Genomic DNA, 17,950 nt, shown 5'->3' on the forward strand with positions numbered 1-17,950 from the left:
GTATGACAAGCAATCAATGAACAAAGTGAAGCTACAATGAGTTGATACTTCTTGTTCCTTCCCCCTTTTTCTCTCCTGTCTCTGTAAAATCAAGAAATAAAATCTTAAAAACAAAAACAAAAACCCTGGGCCCTGGCCGGTTGGCTCAGTGGTAGAGCGTCGGCCTGGTGTGCAGAAGTCCCAGGTTCGATTCCCAGCCAGGGCACACAGGAGAAGCGCCCATCTGCTTCTCCACCCCTCTCCCTCTCCTTCCTCTCTGTCTCTCTCTTCCCCTCCCGCAGCCAAGGCTCCACTGGAGCAAAGATGGCCCGGGCGCTGGGGATGGCTCCTCAGCCTCTGCCCCAGGCGCTAGAGTGGCTCTGGTCACAACAGAGCGACGCCCCGGAGGGGCAGAGCATCGCCCCCTGGTGGGCGTGCCGGGTGGATCCCGGTCGGGTGCATGCGGGAGAATGTCTGATTGTCTCTCCCCGCTTCCGGCTTCAGAAAAATACAGAAAAAAAAAAAAAGAAAGAAAGAAAAGAAAAAAAAGAAAAGAAAAGAAAAAACACACACAAAAACCCTGCCTTCACTATGGACCAGCTGTGTGACCTGGGTGACTTACTAAGTCTCTTTGAAAAAATAAGTAAAGTGTTATGCAGAGTGTTATGACTCAAAATGTGATCCATAGACTAATACGACTATATCAGTGCGACCTTATTAGAATTGCAGAATTTCAGACACCAACTCAGACCCATTGAAAAAGAATCTGCATTTTAACAAGATCTCCCACCCCTGCCAGGTGATTTAGTGCAAATTAAAATCTGAGAAGCGCTAATGTTGAAGAAAGAGCACAGGCTCTGAAACCAGGAGGATCTTGCTTTGAATTCCAGCATTAAACCTGAGTTTTACCTGTCTAAAATAGATAGTAATACCTACCCCATATACTTGGCTTCGGGATTATGTATGTGAAGTTATAAAAATAAAAAGTGGTATAACCAGTATAGAGATCCCTCAAAAAGTTAAGAACAGAACTAACATATGATCTAGCAATCTCACTTCTGGGTACACATCCAAAGGAAGTGAAATCATTATCTTGAAGAGATATCTGTACCTCATGATCATTGTAGCACTATGTATAATAGCCAAGACATGGAAACAACATTGAAAGATAAAGGGGTAAAGAAAATGTGATGTGTGTGTGTGTGTGTGTTATTCTGCCTTAAAAAAGGAAATCTTGTCATTTGAGACAACATGGATGAACCTGGAGGACGTGATGTTAAATGAAATAAGCCAGGCATAAAAAGACAAATACCGAATGATTTCACTTATATATGGAATCTAAAAGAGTTGAACTCTTAGAAGCAAAGAGTAGAATGATGGTTTTTAGTACTGAGGGATGAGGAAAATATTCAAAGGGTTCAAAATATCAGATATGAAGGATAAATAAATCTGGCAATCTAATGTTCAACACAATGGTGACTAGAGTTAATAGTACTATATCGGGTACTCCAAATCTGCTAAGAGAATAGGTCTTAATTGTTCTCACAAAAAGAAAGAAAGAGAAAAAAAAGGTAACTATATGAAATGATAGATATATTAGCTTGATTGTAGTAATCACTTCACAATGTGTACATATATCAAAACATCATGTTATACAGCTTAAATACATATATTTTTTATTGATCAAATGTACCTCAATAAAGGTAGGGGAAAAAAGAAGTTACAGATACTAATCCCAACAAACACCGAATGCTCTGAGTGGTATCTATCACTACCACTTTGTGTTTCCAAACCTGTTCCAGTGCCCTCTTATTAGAATATCTTCCTAATTGTGAGTGCTTTAATAGACTGCTTTTATCTGATGCCAGGCTGCTCTGGACTTCCTTCCAGCATCTGCAATGACAGTGTTCTCTGGGATCTACTCCATGTCAGTGGGCTCTGTCTAATAATTCCAGATCCCAGTTCTTTCCAGTTTGACTGTTCAGCTAGTATTAATGGGCATGAAAATGTTAATGGGAGCATGCTTCACTATAGTCCAGGAATGAACATTCATTCCATCAATACTGATCAAGCACCAACTTTGTGAGGCAGTATCCTGACTTTAGGAGCTCACAATTTACTATGAGGGACAGACAAGCTGACATACAGTAGTAGTGTAGTGTGACAGGTACTATAATAAAAGAAGTACCAGGTGCTATGATGGAAGAGGTTCTGGAATGCAAAGCAAAGCTACCTAATCTGTACTGAAGGTCAGGGAAGGCTTCCTGAAGGAAATGACTTTTAAGTTGAGACTTGAAGGGTGAACTTTAGTGGTTCAAGGAAAGAGGCGCTAGGTAGAGAGATCAGCATGTCCAAAGGCCTGAGGGGAACTGAAATAAATTTGGTGTGAATAAAGGATAGAAGTATGGCACAAGAAAAGCATGGAAGGCAGATGAATGCTGGTCATAAAGGACCTTATGAACCAAGTGAAGAAAGTTTGGACTTTAATATACCTGCACTGGGCAGCCATTAATGTGTTTTAAGAGGGAAAAGTGATTTATCTGATTTTACAGAATAGGTGGTATAACCAGTCATTCTTGGGAAAAGTGACATTACGTTTTCTGATTCACTAGTATAAGGGATTCTAGATTCATAGTCACAAGTAGGAAGTAAACTTTCTAAAGAAGTTGGGAGTTACAGATAGGGAAAGAGGCTCAGGAGAAAGGAACCCAACATCATTATTATTATTCTGTAGATTTCACCTTCAACATATCCTGCCTACCCCTTCTTTTCCATTATCTCTTTAAGATCACTAGGTAAGACCCCAATTATGTGCCCTCATAAAAACAGAGGCAGAGAAAGAAGATTTGACACATATAGAAAAGGAAGCAAAGTAATCAAGGAGGCAGATATTGGAGCTACCAACTTGGAAGAGGCAAGGAATGAACTATTCCTCTGAGCCTCCAGATGGAGCATGGCCCTGCAAACACACTGATTTCAGTGAAAGTGATTTCAAACTTTTGGTTTTCAGAACAGTGAGAGAATAAATTTCTGTTGTTTTAAGGTGCCAGGTTTGTGGTAATTTGTAAAAGCAGTCACTGGAAATCAATACAACAACAACAGAAAATACCTTTCAAGAATGAATGTAACAAAAGAAGTGAAAAACTTATTCTCTGAAAACTAGAAAATATTATTTTAAAAAATTTTAGCTTGACCAGGTGGTGGCACAGTGGATAGAGCATTGACCTGGGATGCTGAGGACCCATGTTCGAAACACTGAAGTTGCCTGCTTGAGTGAGGGCTCATCTGGCTTGAGTGCAGGCTCACCAGCTTGAGCGTGGGGTTCCCAGCTTGAGTATAGGTCCACAGACATGACCCCATGATCACTGGCATGAACCCAAAGGTCACTGGCTTGAAGCCCAAGGTTGCTGGCAAGATCAAGGTCAGTGACTTGAGCAAGGGGTCACTGGTTCAGCTGAAGCCCCCCAGTCAAGGCTTAAGAAAGCAATCATGAGGTGTAGGAAAATGGCCAGAGACTAGAACGCTGCCCTGAAACAAGTCTTATATGCAAACTTTAGAACGCCAAGTCCTGCGGGAGTAGAACGCTACCCTGGCAAGCACTGGTAAAATTGTTTAATGGCAGCTTCTGAGCCTTATAGCCATTTCCTGCATACCTGCAAGATTTTAGTTAATCATCCATCTCTGTTCCTGAGTCTATGCTCTGCTAACTTGCTTGCTGATTAAAGAAACAAATAAATATGACGAGGCTGCAGAGATCTGAGCTCTTGGTCCTAGAGGTTGGCAGTCCCTTGTACCCATTTTTTCTTTATGTTGTGTGTTTTTTCTAAAGTCCTGCAGCATGTTTCTCTCTTGCACACCCACTGCCGAGCTGGTCTTTGCAAGGAGCCGCAACGAATTGATGCTTTTCATCTCTAACCCTTCCCGTCCATCTGTCCCTGTCTGTATCTCTCTTTTTCTCTTAAACTAAAAGAAAAGAAAAGAAGAAAAAAAAAAAGGGACACATAATCTGAATAGACATTTCTTCAAAGGAGATATACAAATGGCCCATAAGCACACAAAAAGATGCCCAACATCATTAGCCATTAGGGAAATGTGAACCAATATCACTAGATACTACTTCATACTCACTAGGGTGGCTATAATTGAGAGGACAGATTAAAGGAAGAATTGGCAAGATAGGAAGAAATTGGAACCCTCATTCATTGCTGGTGGGAATGTAGAATGGTGCATCCTTTTTGGAAAACAGTTTACAGGTTTCTCAAATGGTTAAACAGAGTTACCATATGATTCAGCAACTCCATTCCTAGGTATAGAACCAAGAGAAATGAAAACCTACCTCTCCACAAAAACTTGTATACAAATGTTCACAGCACTATTCACATAGCCAAAAGTGGAATCACAAATGTCCATCAATTGATGAATATATAAATAAAATGTGGCATGTTCATACAATAAAATATTATTCAGCAATAAAATGAAATAAATTTATGATATATGGTATGGCACAGATGAACCTTGAAAACATTATGCTAATTGAAAGGCCAGTCACAAAAGACCACATATTGTGTGATTCCATTTCTATGAAAGCCCAGAATAGGCAAATCTATAGGACCACAAAGATTAGTGGTTGCCTAGAACTGGGGGTTGGGGTGGGGGAGTAATGGCTATTGAGCACATTTCTTTAAGGAGTGATAAAACTGTTTTAAAGTGATATTTGCACAACTTAGTGAATACACTAAAAATTATTGAATTACCAAGGGAGCCTCCCCAACCTGGGGTGTGGAACTCCCAAGATCATCACTTCAAGGTGGTAGAAGTTAAAGGTCCCAATGATTGCCTTTGGCAGAAGCAGATCTGGCTGGATGAACTGCAGAAGTTGGGAGCTGACGTTGGAGTCTGCCACGTGGTTGCAGTTAGAGCTAAGAGCAAAGGTCTTAACTGAAAATTATGAAGTTGGGAGTATCTTGTCATACACAGATCTGAGATTTTATTTTTTTTAATTTATTTTTTAAGTTATTGAGTTGATACAGTTTGTCAAACTATATAGGTTTCAAGTGTACAACTCAATATAATACCATCTACACACCACATCATGCCCCCCCACATGGATTTAAGATTTTCAAAAGTAATTACATTTTAGTTAACTTTCATTTTGTTATTGTCAGTAATAAATCTGATAGTAACTGGATGGAAAAAATAAAAGTATTGAATTATATATGCTAAAATGGGTGAATTATACGGTATGTGTATTATATTGAATATATATGTGTATTATATATGAATTATATGGTATGTGTATTAAATCTCAATAAAACTGTTAAAAATTACTCAGCATATATATACAAATGTTATGAATGATTGCCAGTTTATGATCTTGTCTTTTTTGCCAACACTTGTTGTTTGTTGAGACCTAGATGAGTTTTACAAAGATTCACTGTGCCCTTAACCCCAAGATTTTTTTGTAATGAAATGGTTGACAGGTATTTAATAATCAAAAACAAAACAAAGGAGCCTGACCTGTGGTGGCGCAGTGGATAAAACATCCACCTGGAATGCTGAGGTCCTGGGTTTGAACCTGCTTGCCCAGTCAAGGCACATGTGAGAGATTCCCGCTTCTCACCCTTGCCCCTTTCTCTCTGTCTCTCTCCTCTCTCTAAAAAAGGTCAATAAAAATATTTTAAAACAAAAAAAGAGAGTATAATTTGTTTTGTCATTGATATAATGCATATGAAGAACTAAATTTCAAGTTTTAAGAAAGAAAAAGCTTATTTGTGAGCTAACTAGAGAATTTCTGTTGAAATGGAAACTTTTCATAATACTAAACTAAGGTGACCAACTTTTTTACAATGAAAAAGGACAAAAATACATTGAAGAAAACAACATTATAAATAAAAGAAACATTTTATTCATTGCAAGAATAATACACTATGATAAATGCATAATAAAACATTTGTAATATTTTATATTGTAGTTATGCTTACATGCCTATTAATTTTTAATAATTGTAAGAAAAAAGTACTCATTTAGATACAAATACGTTACATCTTACGCAATGGATCAACTCTCATCGATTGAATATGGACATTTACAGATTAGTCTTCCAATATCAAAAGGGAGGACATGTAGGAGGACACTTTTCAAGGGATGACAGAACTTACAAAAGGAGGACTATCCTCCCTAAAGGAGGATGATTGGTCACCTTACTAATACAAATCCTGACAAATGGTACAAAAACTGTTGATGAATTGACTGAGTAGGCTGAGCTTGCATGCTGGGCCTTAAACATCAAATAAATGCTATCAATAGAAGCAGAGGCATGTGGGACTGGATACACCTTGCCTTCTTTTCTCTGGGTCCCACAAGATTTAGAAACCAGGATTTCCTCATCCTAGCTGCTGAGATATGAAGGTTAGACCCTCTTTAATTCTAATAGAAAGCACCTCCAAGTCAGATCTTATTTCTATTCCTAGGTCCACTCTGCAGCTGCGGGACAGTTTCAAGACCATTATTTGCACATGCAGTGCTTGCTATTTAGGGAAGACGAGGGAACAGTTAATACCCATCCAACTTTACCTATGAGAAGCAGAAGTGAACTGACATTTGAAAGTATTGAGAAAAATGTGAGGTAGGGCATAATGAAATATGCCAAACGGGTTGAAACCAGTTCTGCTGTGGACCTGTATGACCAGGGGCAAACCACGTAAATCTGAACCAGCTTCCTTATTTGTAAAACGTACCCCCTTTCATGTTCTCAAACTGGTAAGAATGAGGAGTGCTGGGGTGGAAGCAGGGAGTCTTGACACAGCGCCCCCCGGTGCGCACCGCATGGGCTAGTGTCCTGGTTGTCCTTGTCTAAATCCTGGCTCTGGGCTTCTCTGGCCCAATTCTCTTATTTACAGATGAACAAAGCTCAGTGATCGAGTGAATTCTCCATGGTCATGCCGAAGAAGTAAGGTCACAAAATCCATCTAAGGGCCTTGGGGTCTGTGAGCAATCTGGCGCATCTCGCGTTGGTGCAGCAGCCGATGGCAGAAGCACAACTTGTCTACCTCTTCAGAACCAAGCGGAGGCCCGCCGCCTAGAGGCTGATCCAGGCCCCGCAACGAAAGCGTCGTGAAAAGACTCTGGGTACTGCGACATCCCGAAGCCAATACGCTCTCAGTTAGCTCTGCTAACTCCTTTTCTTCATTGGGTTTCTATAACTGTCAATCATTTGTTTGCCCGGTTTTTATTGGTTTAGTTTCAATCATTCCACTCAATTTATTAATCACATGCTTCTTTCCAAGAGCATTTTACATAAGCTCTCTCTCTTAGTCTGACGGATTTAACCAATTCTTCTGTTCCGTTTGTTGGAAGGACCATTTCTTGTACATCCTGTTCGAGGCGGAAGTGAGAGATCCCCTATTCCTATTGGCTTAGATTTGCAAGCAGTGATTGTCCATCAGTCTATCAACCAGGAAGTACGGCTCCGGAAGAGGCGGGCTTTGTGGAGATGGCAGCGCTGGTGAGTATGGTGTGTTATCTTTCTCGGGTTGCTATCGCGGATGTTTCCTTAGCCCTAAGTGGCTCAGGCAAATTATTGACGCGAGGGAAGGGTGGTGATGCAAGTGCTTAAGGGAGGCAATCTTCTGGGACGGGGGGGGGGGGGGGGAGCAGCAGTAGGGAGACCGGGCTGGAGTTGCAAGCTACTCTCCAGCAACCTTTCAGGGGCTGGCCCGCTAGAAGGCGAGGCTACTCGTGTACTGGCGTGGAAAGGCCGGAAGTCTGGTGTGACGGACGGAAAATGGAGCTTTTCCATCTCATAATCCTGAGGAAAGAACGGTTTTTCTTTACTCTTCCTCCTATAGGAGGTGCTGGAGTCAGACCTGCCAAGTGCCGTGGCACTTTTGAAAAACCTCCAGGAGCAGGTGAGGAATGTCATCCTTTTGGAATAGATTGATCACGGATTGACTTTGTGTGCCTCACCTCCAAACTTGGGTGATTTAGGTGCATATATTTGAATGCTACCAAGTACTATAAGAGCAAAGTGATTTGATGAAGACCTTTTCAAGTTACAGTTAAAAGTACTGTTAATTGGTTTCTGCATCCAAAAGGATACAGAAACCTCAAGAAAAATTATCTGAATCAATTTCCTTTATTCTTATAGCTAAGGAAACTGATGTGGGGTAAGGCGATGTGATTTGCCTTTTGGATGCCCAGATAATATATATTTATATAGTGCTATGCCTTGCCAGTTCAACCAGTATAGCTAAAGGTACAATCCCCTAATCACCACTGTCTCAGTCCTGTCGCCTCACCGTGGTTTGATAAGGTGGTTTCTTTAGCTTTAAGAAGGGTTGAAAAGTTTTTTCTACCTTTTGAAGAAGTAGCAGAAACCATCTCCTATCCTTTCCAAGAACTGAAAAGAAAATATTCTGTACATTGGACAGTGTTTAAGATAATTTTTAGGTAGCATTGTTTTGTTTAGTCCCTTCACAGTTTACAGAGATCATTTGGTGTATTCTGATCAGCCGTTTTATTTGGATTAATTTCAGATAATGGCTGTAACTGCACAAGTTCAAGCTCTGACAAAAAAAGTTCAGGCTAGAGCCTATCCTACAGAGAAGGTAAGACATACTTGAAGACTGAGCATCCCCTGACTTGATGTTCTCAAGAGTTCTTTCATGATAGGTTTATTAAATATATTGTATGTTCTAAGTGCTGGAGCTTTAAATATGAATAAAATCCAGTTTCTGTGGTGGAGTCTAGTCAGTGAGACAGAGCAAAGAAAGTAGTAGGTATAAGCAGTAGTAGCTATGTTACAGAACCAGGGTGAGTGCTGTGCAAGCTGGGGAGAAAGATTAAATAATTGCCAGAGGAGCAGAGGAAGCCAGGGAAGCTTCTCAGAAGAGGTGACAGGATTGTGAGGAATAAACAGGAGTCAGGTACAGAAAGATATAGATGTCTAAAGACACAAAAGCCTGAAAGCTTGGTGGTACTCTGGGAAAGGAAGTAAATCCTTTAGTGTAGTTGGATATACATTGTGTGTATGTGTGTGTGTGTGTGTGTGGGGGGGTGTTAGGAAATAAGACTGGAAAAAGTAGTGACTTTGAAAAGTCTTGTCAACCGAGGAGTATTTTATCTAATCTAAGATGCTGTTAATTGAGGATATACCACTTTTATGTATACTAAGAAAAAAATGCTACCTGTTAACCTGTGATGTAATGCTAAAATAGTATTGATGAAAAGATGCATCCTGACCTCAGAGATGTCAAAATGTAAAAATGATGTGTATCTTAAAATTGAAATATGGTAATTTATAAATTAAGGTCTTACAGAGCCTTCTTCAGGGTTGAGGATGGCCAGTATAGACAGAAGGTTTTGGATTTCTCCTACTTACTTGAACTGGAACATCTGATGTTACCTATTTTATATATTGAGCTTTTGTCCTAAGATGTTATTAAAGCAAAACATTTTGTAGGTCAACAAAAGGATGGAAATCATAAACAGGATAATGAGAATCATTGAAGGATTTTTAATCATGGGATTTATGCTTTAGAAAGCAGTTCTGTGCTTTAGAAAGATAGCTAACAGCATTTAAAATACATTCTGACTTTTCTTACTCAGTTTTGTTCTTGTCTATTTTTATATTTTCTGATTTTTTTTATCTTTGCTTTTTCTTCCTTCTTTGTTTTTCTCTCGTGTTTATAACCCAGTTGGCATTTGATAGTGCCCAAGTATGTCAGAAGAGTCTACACTCAAATTTTTGGCTGTCTTTATTCTGGGTACCATGCTTTGCTCCATTTTAATGCCTTTTTTTTTTTTTTAAAGATTTTATGTATTGATTTTAGGGGAGGGTAAGAAAGAACGAGAGAGAGAGAGAGGTGGGAGAATGAGCAGGAAGCATCAACCGCTAGTAGTTGCTTCTCATATGTGCATTGACTGGGCAATCTAGGTTTTCGAACTGGTGACCTCAGCATTCCAGGTCAACGCTTTATCCACCAGGCCACCACAGGTCAGATGGTAATGCCTTTTTGAGATGGGATGCCAGAATGTATCTTTGTTTTATTCTTTTTTTTTTTTAAGAGAGGAAGAGGTAGAGAGAGAGAGAGAAACTAATTTGTTGTTCCACTTTTTTTTCTTTTTTAATTTATGCAATCATTGGATGATTCTTATATGTGCCCTGACCAGGGATTGAGCCTGCAGTCTTGGTGTGCTGGGACTACGTGCTAACCAACTGAGCCATCTGGCCAGGGCTGCTAGCATGTATCGTAGGTCACTATTTATCTGTTTATTCATTGACCAGATATATACTAGTTTATCATCAAAGATTTTTACTAGGTATTTTATAGGTTACAAAATGCTTTCTTATCTTATTTAAGCCTCATAATTACTCTTTGATGCAGGAAGGAAATACTGTTCATATTACAGATGAAGAGACTGGTATTGGAAGGTTAAGTGATTTACCCAAGTTTAACTATTACATACCTAATTGAAATCTTAAACTCAATGTGCCTTTCTTTAACTCCTTTGCTTATCCTCCTGTACTACACTTGTGCTGATTTTAAGAGCTATCTTGTTGGTTTAAAGATATCCAGGGCTTAGGTGTTAGAGTCAGATTGAGTTTGAATCCCAGCTCTATTCCTATTACTGTGTAATCTTGGGCAGAATATTTAACCTGTCTGACATGGGTCTTCCCAGGGCTATGGACTTCCTCAGTTTCATTTCATGCAACAGCAACTCCTTTATAAAAAATAACTATAACTTGCCCTGGTCAGATAGCTTGGTGGGTTAGAGCATCATCCTGAAGCACAGAAGTTGACGGTTCAATCCTTAGTTGGGGCATATACAGGAACATACCAGTGTTCCTATCTCTCTCTCTCTAAAATCAATACATTAAAAAAAAAAGTTTGGAAGATATGTAAAAACAAAGAAAATTTAAAACCAATGTAATCATTGTTTTAAGATAATCACTGTGGTACAATTTTTGGAAAAAAATTTCTTTATAGAAGAAACATGGGCTTGCCTGGTGACACAGTGGATAGAGCATTGACTTGGGACACTGAGGACCTAGGTTCCAAACCCCGAGGTCACTGGTTTGAGTGTGGGCTCATCAGCTTGAGCACGGGGTCACTGGCTTGACATGGGATCATCGACATGATCCCAAGATCACGACTTGAAGCCCAACATCATTGGCTTGAGCAAGAGGTCATTGGCTTGGCTTGAGGTTGCCCTCCTTCCCATCAAGGCACATATGAGAAGCAATCACAAAAAAGAACAACAACTAAAATGAAGCAACTATATAGGTTGATGCTTCTTATCTCCCTCCCTCCCTGTCTGTGTCTGTCTCTGTCTCTGTGTTTCTATCTCTCTCGCTAAAAAAAGAAATGTAATACATGCTTGATGGAAAAACAGTGTCACAGTACAAGCGCTCCATTTCTTCCTTTTTCACATTTTGATCTCCAGGGATAGCAGTTGTATTATTTTCCAGACATATTTCTGTACATATAAAATGTGTGCATCGTACTTCCTCCCCTTTACTTGGAACCATGTTATATACATAGTGTAGCGAATGTGCTGACATGGAATTAGGTTAGTATAACAGGAATTATGTCAGTATATATAGATCATTGGTTTTACCTATATCAAATAACTCCATGTTTTGATTAAATTAGTTTAGAATTCAGCACTGTATGGAGACTTTTTGGGTTTTTTGTTTTTAAGCTAGAGAGAGACACACAGGAAGGGAGAGAGATGAGAAGCATCAGCCTGTAGTTGCAGCACTTTAGTTGTTCATTGATTGCTTCTCATACATGCCTTAACCAGGGGGCTCCAGCTGAGCCAGTGACTTTGGACTTAAGTGAGTGACCCCATATCAAGCCGGCAAACCTGTTCTCAAACCAGTGACCTTAGGGTTTTGAACCTGGGTTCCTAGTGTCCCAGGTTGGCACTGTCCACTGTGCTACTATCAGTCAGGCTAGAGACAGTTCTTAACAAAAAATTTTTTTCATAGCAGTTTATTTGAGCCAGACTGATGACTTAAGCAGTGGAACAAGTTCTCAGATGCTTCTGAGAATTAGTTTTGCAGCTTCTTTTATGCATTTGAAGTTAAGGAGAATACGTAAGGAAGATGGGAGAAAGTAAGGCAGTGATTGAATTATAGGATAGTTAACAAGGTTATGTGCTCACTTAAGGGTTAATACCCCACTCCTGACCTTTCAAAGGTGTGTTAACCTAGATGCACAAGAACAGTGGGCAGTACTGCCTTAAAACCTTTTACTAAAGAAGTTATAGGGATGGGTTGTAGGGGAGGAGTTGGGGGGAAGGGTATAAAGAGGAACAAATATATGGTGATGGAAATGATCTGACTATGGATGATGGCATACAACACAATCAACAGTTCAAATGCTACAGAAATATTTACCTGAAACCTGTGTATTCTGATTGATTAATGTCACTCCATTAAATTGAATTTTCTAAATAAAATAATAAATAAATAAATAGGGCTAGGTTGTGACCACCCATCATGATTTGCCCAGTTAGGAATTTATGATCAGATCACCCTGTAAGGTTACTGTTTATAGAACCCCTTTTTCCTCTTCAGTTTTCTATTTTGATCATAAATCAATCTGAAGGATGCATTGATGACCAACCATTTGGTCAGGTAGTGTGTGGTTTCACAGCACTGCTGGGATAGGCAATACTATAATCATGGGGTTGGAGTTGAGTCAGAATATTTCCCCCAGAAAGGGAAGGGGAAGTAAATGGAAGGCAGTCAGGTCTTAAGGCCTTCATTGTGAAAAAACACCTTGGATCATTTCTGTCCTGTGAACTATAATGATCTGAGTTTTGTCTTCTCATCTTTCTGTACTTGGTATTGAGCATAACATTTACATGAGCCATGAAAAAAGTATTTACAGATATATGTGTTCAGTAATCATAAACAATTGGACTACATAGAAAAACTCAAAGAACTAGTATAACTATTATTATGACTATCATTAGCAGACAGGCAAAGAAAATAAAATAAAATGGATTTTTTTTTTTTTTAGTGAGAGAGACAGAGGACAGAGAGGGACAGATAGGGGCAGACAGACAGGAAGGGAAAGAGATGAGAAGCATCAGTTCTTTGTTGTGGCACCTTAGTTGTTCATTGATTGCTTTCTCATATGTGCCTTGACCGGAAGCGGTGAGGGGGGCTACAGCCTGAGCCAGTGACCCCTTGCTCAAGCCAGTGACCTTGAGCTTCAAGCCAGTGACCTTTGGGCTCAAGCTTGCGACCATGGGGTCATGTCTATGAGCCATGCTCAAGCCAGTGACCTCAGGGTTTCAAACCTGGGTCCTCTGCATCCCAGTCTGGCACTCTATGCACTGGGCTATCACCTGGTCAGGCCAAAATGGATTCTGAGTTCATTATCAATCTGGATATACAGGCCTTGTTGATGTCTTGAGATAGCTGTCTATCTTTGGTGTCAGTGGCTCCTCATCTTCAAGGTGTCTTTGATGTCCACAGACAGGGATAGATGTCCATACATGGTTAGGTGCCTTTCTGTGATAAGATCCTTTCCAACGAGGTTGAAGTGTATCTTTTATTAGCTTTCCTTTCTGATAAACAACATCTTCAGGTGACAATGATCTTTCAAGTCTTTGTTTTTTGTGAGATTGGCAAATTCATCTGATGGGAAGCAAGGAGCCTGTGGGGCACAATGGGCCTTTACTTGTATTTAGTTAGCTCTGGGTCCAGGTCTCTGGGATGGTCCTGGGTGCACTTATTCAGATTCCTGTCAGCTACCAACTAATTGTTGATGCCAGACCATATCCCAGATTCTGGGATACCCCGACATCGTCACTATGGCTTCTGCGGCCAGTACAAATCACACCAGGACTCTGGAGACATTTTTGCTTTTCACAACTTGAGGGGGCATCAGTGAGTAGAGGCCAGCAATGCTGCTGAACATCCTGCAGTGTCTAGACAGCACTCCACAAATGATGTCCCCAAATGTTAATAACTCTGAGGTTGAGAAATCCTGCTGTAGTCATTCAGGGGGATACTTTATTGAATTTCTTGTACTTCCTGTGTTTCAGTAGTGCTCTGAGCTTTGCTTCTCTGATGTTAGCATAATTTTCTCTGTGGCCATTTTAGGTGCAGCCACTCCCTTGAGACTACTTCATATACCTTATATGAACTGATTAGGGAAAACTTGAACTTGGAAAAAAATTACCATTTGTCCTAGACTCTCCTTCTAAAACTGAATTTACATCTCTTACTGTTTTCTTCAACGAAGGGTCTCAGCCTCTTGGAAGTGAAAAACCAGCTGCTGCTCATGTACCTTATGGATTTGAGCCATCTTATCCTGGATAAAGCCTCAGGAGGGTCTCTTCAGGCACATGCGGCAGTGCTGAGACTGGTGGAGATTCGCACGGTATGAACTATTCGGCATCTTAGAGTTCCAGGTGTCCAAATCCTGAACTCCAGGACTGTCACACAATAGCTCTCATTTAAATGGACATTCTATGTTTAAATGAGGAAACCGAATGAAAAATAGTATTTTTCTCTTCATTTGTTATACTTTGTGAATATTTTAGGTGCTTTATCTGACAACTTGTGCAGATAAGGGACTCTAGTGCATGCTTAAGTTTGGGAAGGGAATGTGACCCTATTTTTAACCATGTTACAGGTTTTGGAAAAACTTCGTCCCTTAGACCAAAAACTGAAGTATCAAATTGACAAACTGGTCAAGACTGCAGTGACAGGCAGCCTCAGTAAGTAGGGGAAGCTGTAAGATTATGTGAGTTCTATCATAAAGTCCCAAATCGTGTAAAATCTCTTGGATTTTTTTTTTTTAATTTTTTTTTATGTTTTAGGTGAGAATGACCCACTCCGTTTTAAGCCCCATCCCAGCAATATGATGAGCAAGGTAAGGAGTTGCGTTACCCTGATTTTCCTGAGTAATCTAAGCCTGAGTGAGCCTCGTGGTGATCCTGGATCTCCTGGGATTCTCTTACTGCTGTTGATTCCCACTTATGCCTTACAGTGTTGAGTGTAAGATTCCCTTCTCTCCTTTGTTTATATTCCCACCTCTGCAGGGTATGTCACCTTTGGTTTTTCTCATCACCTTTCCGACTAAGACTTCCTAAGTTTGTGGGCATTGTTATTCTTTTTGTAGTTGAGCTCTGAGGATGAGGAAGATGAAATGAAGGAAGGCCAGTCTGGCGCTTCAGGGAAGAAATCTGCAAGTGGGGCAGTTAAGAAATACGTTCCACCACGCCTGGTTCCAGTACATTATGGTATGAACTGTGGCTACTACCTTTTCACTGTGAATTGTGTTTCTTGTCTCCTTTTCTCTGTTCTGGGATAACCCTTGCTGATATTTATCACATAGATGAAACTGAGGCTGAGCGGGAGAAGAAGCAGCTAGAACGAGCCAAGAGGCGGGCATTGAGCAGCTCTGTCATTCGTGAACTTAAGGAGCAATACTCAGACGCTCCAGAGGAAATCCGTGATGCCCGGCACCCTCATGTTACTCGCCAGAGTCAGGAGGATCAACACAGGTCTGAGTCTGTGCAATTAGACATTGTTTTCTATGCTGTAGAGACCTGTCCTTGTGCTTTGTATGAATATGATTAAGTCTGGTGCAAAGAGAAACCACGTTATATAGAAAACTTGGGAAGACAGTTTCTAAGAGTCGGGTTTGAATTACAGTATAAGAACTAGGAAAAGAATCGTTTTTCCCCCAACTGTTCAGGCTGAGCAAACACTATATGAAGAGGAATATATATAGTTCCACCTAGTAGGGCTGTAACATTCTGTATTTCACCACCACAGCTCTCACTTTTGGGCAGAAGGCAAAATCAGGTTTTATGTCATTGAAAGTATTAGACAAGTTCAGGAAAGAGAGGTATAAAAGTGATTGTAACTTGAATACAAACTCATTGACTTTGCCCGATTGATAGGTTTGAGTGAAAGGGCTCATGTAGTTAAGCCTGTTCATGGCTCTGAAATACAAGACTTTTCTGCTATAATAGTTTAAATAGTCCAATGGTTGGGCTGAGTTCATCTGTAGGGAGGAGTGAAGTTCTAGCACAAAGGATGTTTCCTTGAGGAAGCTCATTGAGCATTTGGTATGTCCTCACTAGATGCTGTGTACCCTGCTATGATATTGGTTGAGTAAGGGGTGAGGAATTGTCTGGGCCCAGGTTTTGGGCTGCAGCTTTGTGTCTCAGGGACTGAGCTTGCTGGAAACGGTGTCTGTTTCTCTGGCAGGATTAACTATGAGGAGAGCATGATGGTGCGTTTAAGTGTCAGTAAGCGAGAAAAAGGACGACGAAAACGAGCAAGTGTCATGAGCTCACAACTTCATTCTCTCACGCACTTCAGTGACATCAGTGCTTTGACAGGAGGAACCCCTCATCTTGATGAGGTGAGGTGATGCAGTGGTGGGAGGTGACCTTCATGCTTACAGCCTAATGTACATGGGGCTTGTTACCATGGGGAGCCTGGGAAAGGATACTAACAACTGCAAGCACACCGCCATTCCTTCACTTATCCACCTGTCTGCAGGGTCAGAATCCTATTAAGAAGCGGAAGAAGATACCTAAGAAGGGTCGGAAGAAAAAAGGTCAGTAAATAGCTAGGACTTGGGTGATCAAGTGTGAATTGGGATGCCAGCTTTGGATTTGCCGTTCTAGGTCTTATCAACCCCTATGATACCTCTTTCATGCTGGACATTAATCTCTTTAGAGATGGGCTTTTATTTTTCTTCTTTCCCAAGCTGAAAATCAATGTCATCCACAAAAGAGATTTTTGGATTCTTTCTCTGAGGTTCCCGCAGCTCCTGTTGAGGCTTCCTTAAATAGAACTATGGAAGTGTCACTTGAAGGAACCATTGTCCCGTTTCAGTTTCTTCCTACTTCTAGTGTTTTGTCCCGGGAGGCTGTAGAGTACTGCCTAGGAGACCCACCCCTAGCGAGCCCTCCTCTCAAGATGTCTTTTTGTTCTGTCCCTTCGGCTTTTCCAGCTGTCTTTTGCCTCATTCTTGGTTTCCCTTCCTTTCAGGTTTTCGGAGGCGGCGGTGATTATGGGTGTACATATTTATATATATTTTTTGTCATCCTGGGATACTTCTAATTTCACTGTATGTAGGTTTTTTTTTCCTTGGAACTTATTGTTTTCTCTGGACATGTGGAAAGATCTTTTATTAATAAAATTGATTTTACTTATGAATTGAAACCCCTTTTGCACATGTATGACTCAATCACTGGGTGTTGGGTATTTTAGGTGAGAGGGAGATGAAAGGGAAAGGTAAGATTTGGTAGGGAGTGGGAGAAGCTTGGCCTTATTAGTTCCCTTAATATTATAAACTAGAAATTGGTTATTTAACAGAAAAATTAAGAGATTAGAGTGGTATAATCAACTCTTCCAACTCATGTTGTCCCAAGTTCCCATATGATTTGTTACAATACCTATAACCTGAAATACATGGATTTTAAGTTTTATTAATGTATCTTGCTGGCCACCAGGTGGCATTAATGGTTTAGAAAACCTCTTCTGGTGCTTGACAGATCAAAAGCAAGATAGAACCTTTCTCAGTGAGTTACTCTTGTCTCCACTTCTTTGAAGGTTTTTTTTTTTCTTTCTAAAATAGCATGAACATAGGTCTTAGCTCAGTTATTGAGAATTAGCATTTATCTGGAGAGAACAGTAGAGAGAATGAGAAGACTAGAGTATGAATTGTTCACTGCTTGCTTACTACATGTGCCTTGACCAGGCAAGCCCAGGGTTTCAAACCGTTGATCTCAGCATTCCAAGTCAACACTTTACCCACTGCACCACCACAGGCCAGGTGTTTGTGTTTTTAACCTCTTTGACCCTCCTTCAACTAAGGTCTCAGTTTACCAGCCAGTAAAGGCCAGCTCTTTTACAAAGAGCTTGCGAAAGATTGCTAGCAAGCAGGCAGAAAGACAGTTCCTAGCTTATAGACCAAAAGAATGA

The 17,950-nt window shown here is 40.4% G+C and overlaps 1 protein-coding gene across 2 annotated transcripts; it reads left to right on the forward strand.

The window, feature by feature from the left end:
- Positions 1–7,396: 7,396 nt before the first annotated feature.
- NGDN (neuroguidin) lies at positions 7,397–17,188 on the forward strand. Of its 2 annotated transcripts, none has more exons than XM_066274924.1 (11): positions 7,397–7,483; positions 7,827–7,886; positions 8,514–8,585; positions 14,244–14,381; positions 14,637–14,721; positions 14,824–14,876; positions 15,126–15,246; positions 15,342–15,510; positions 16,223–16,379; positions 16,520–16,577; positions 17,015–17,188. In XM_066274924.1, exons 1-11 carry the CDS (start codon positions 7,472–7,474, stop codon positions 17,032–17,034), a joined length of 945 nt encoding a protein of 314 aa, XP_066131021.1. In that variant the 5' UTR covers positions 7,397–7,471; the 3' UTR covers positions 17,035–17,188. The 2 variants fall into 2 exon arrangements, with proteins under 2 accessions (XP_066131021.1, XP_066131020.1); XM_066274923.1 differs by having other exon boundaries at positions 7,457–7,492.
- Positions 17,189–17,950: the final 762 nt, after the last annotated feature.

Source organism: Saccopteryx bilineata, chromosome 4, assembly GCF_036850765.1.
Source record: "Saccopteryx bilineata isolate mSacBil1 chromosome 4, mSacBil1_pri_phased_curated, whole genome shotgun sequence".
Taxonomy (NCBI): domain Eukaryota; kingdom Metazoa; phylum Chordata; class Mammalia; order Chiroptera; family Emballonuridae; genus Saccopteryx; species Saccopteryx bilineata.

Bases quoted from the DNA above. Each gene is read 5' to 3' on its own strand.
- NGDN (XM_066274923.1), top strand. From the start codon at position 7,472: ATGGCAGCGCTGGTGAGTATG. The intron at 14,877-15,125 runs GTAAGGAGTTGC...TTCTTTTTGTAG, and splicing joins CCAGCAATATGATGAGCAAG to TTGAGCTCTGAGGATGAGGA. The intron at 16,380-16,519 runs GTGAGGTGATGC...ACCTGTCTGCAG, and splicing joins GAACCCCTCATCTTGATGAG to GGTCAGAATCCTATTAAGAA.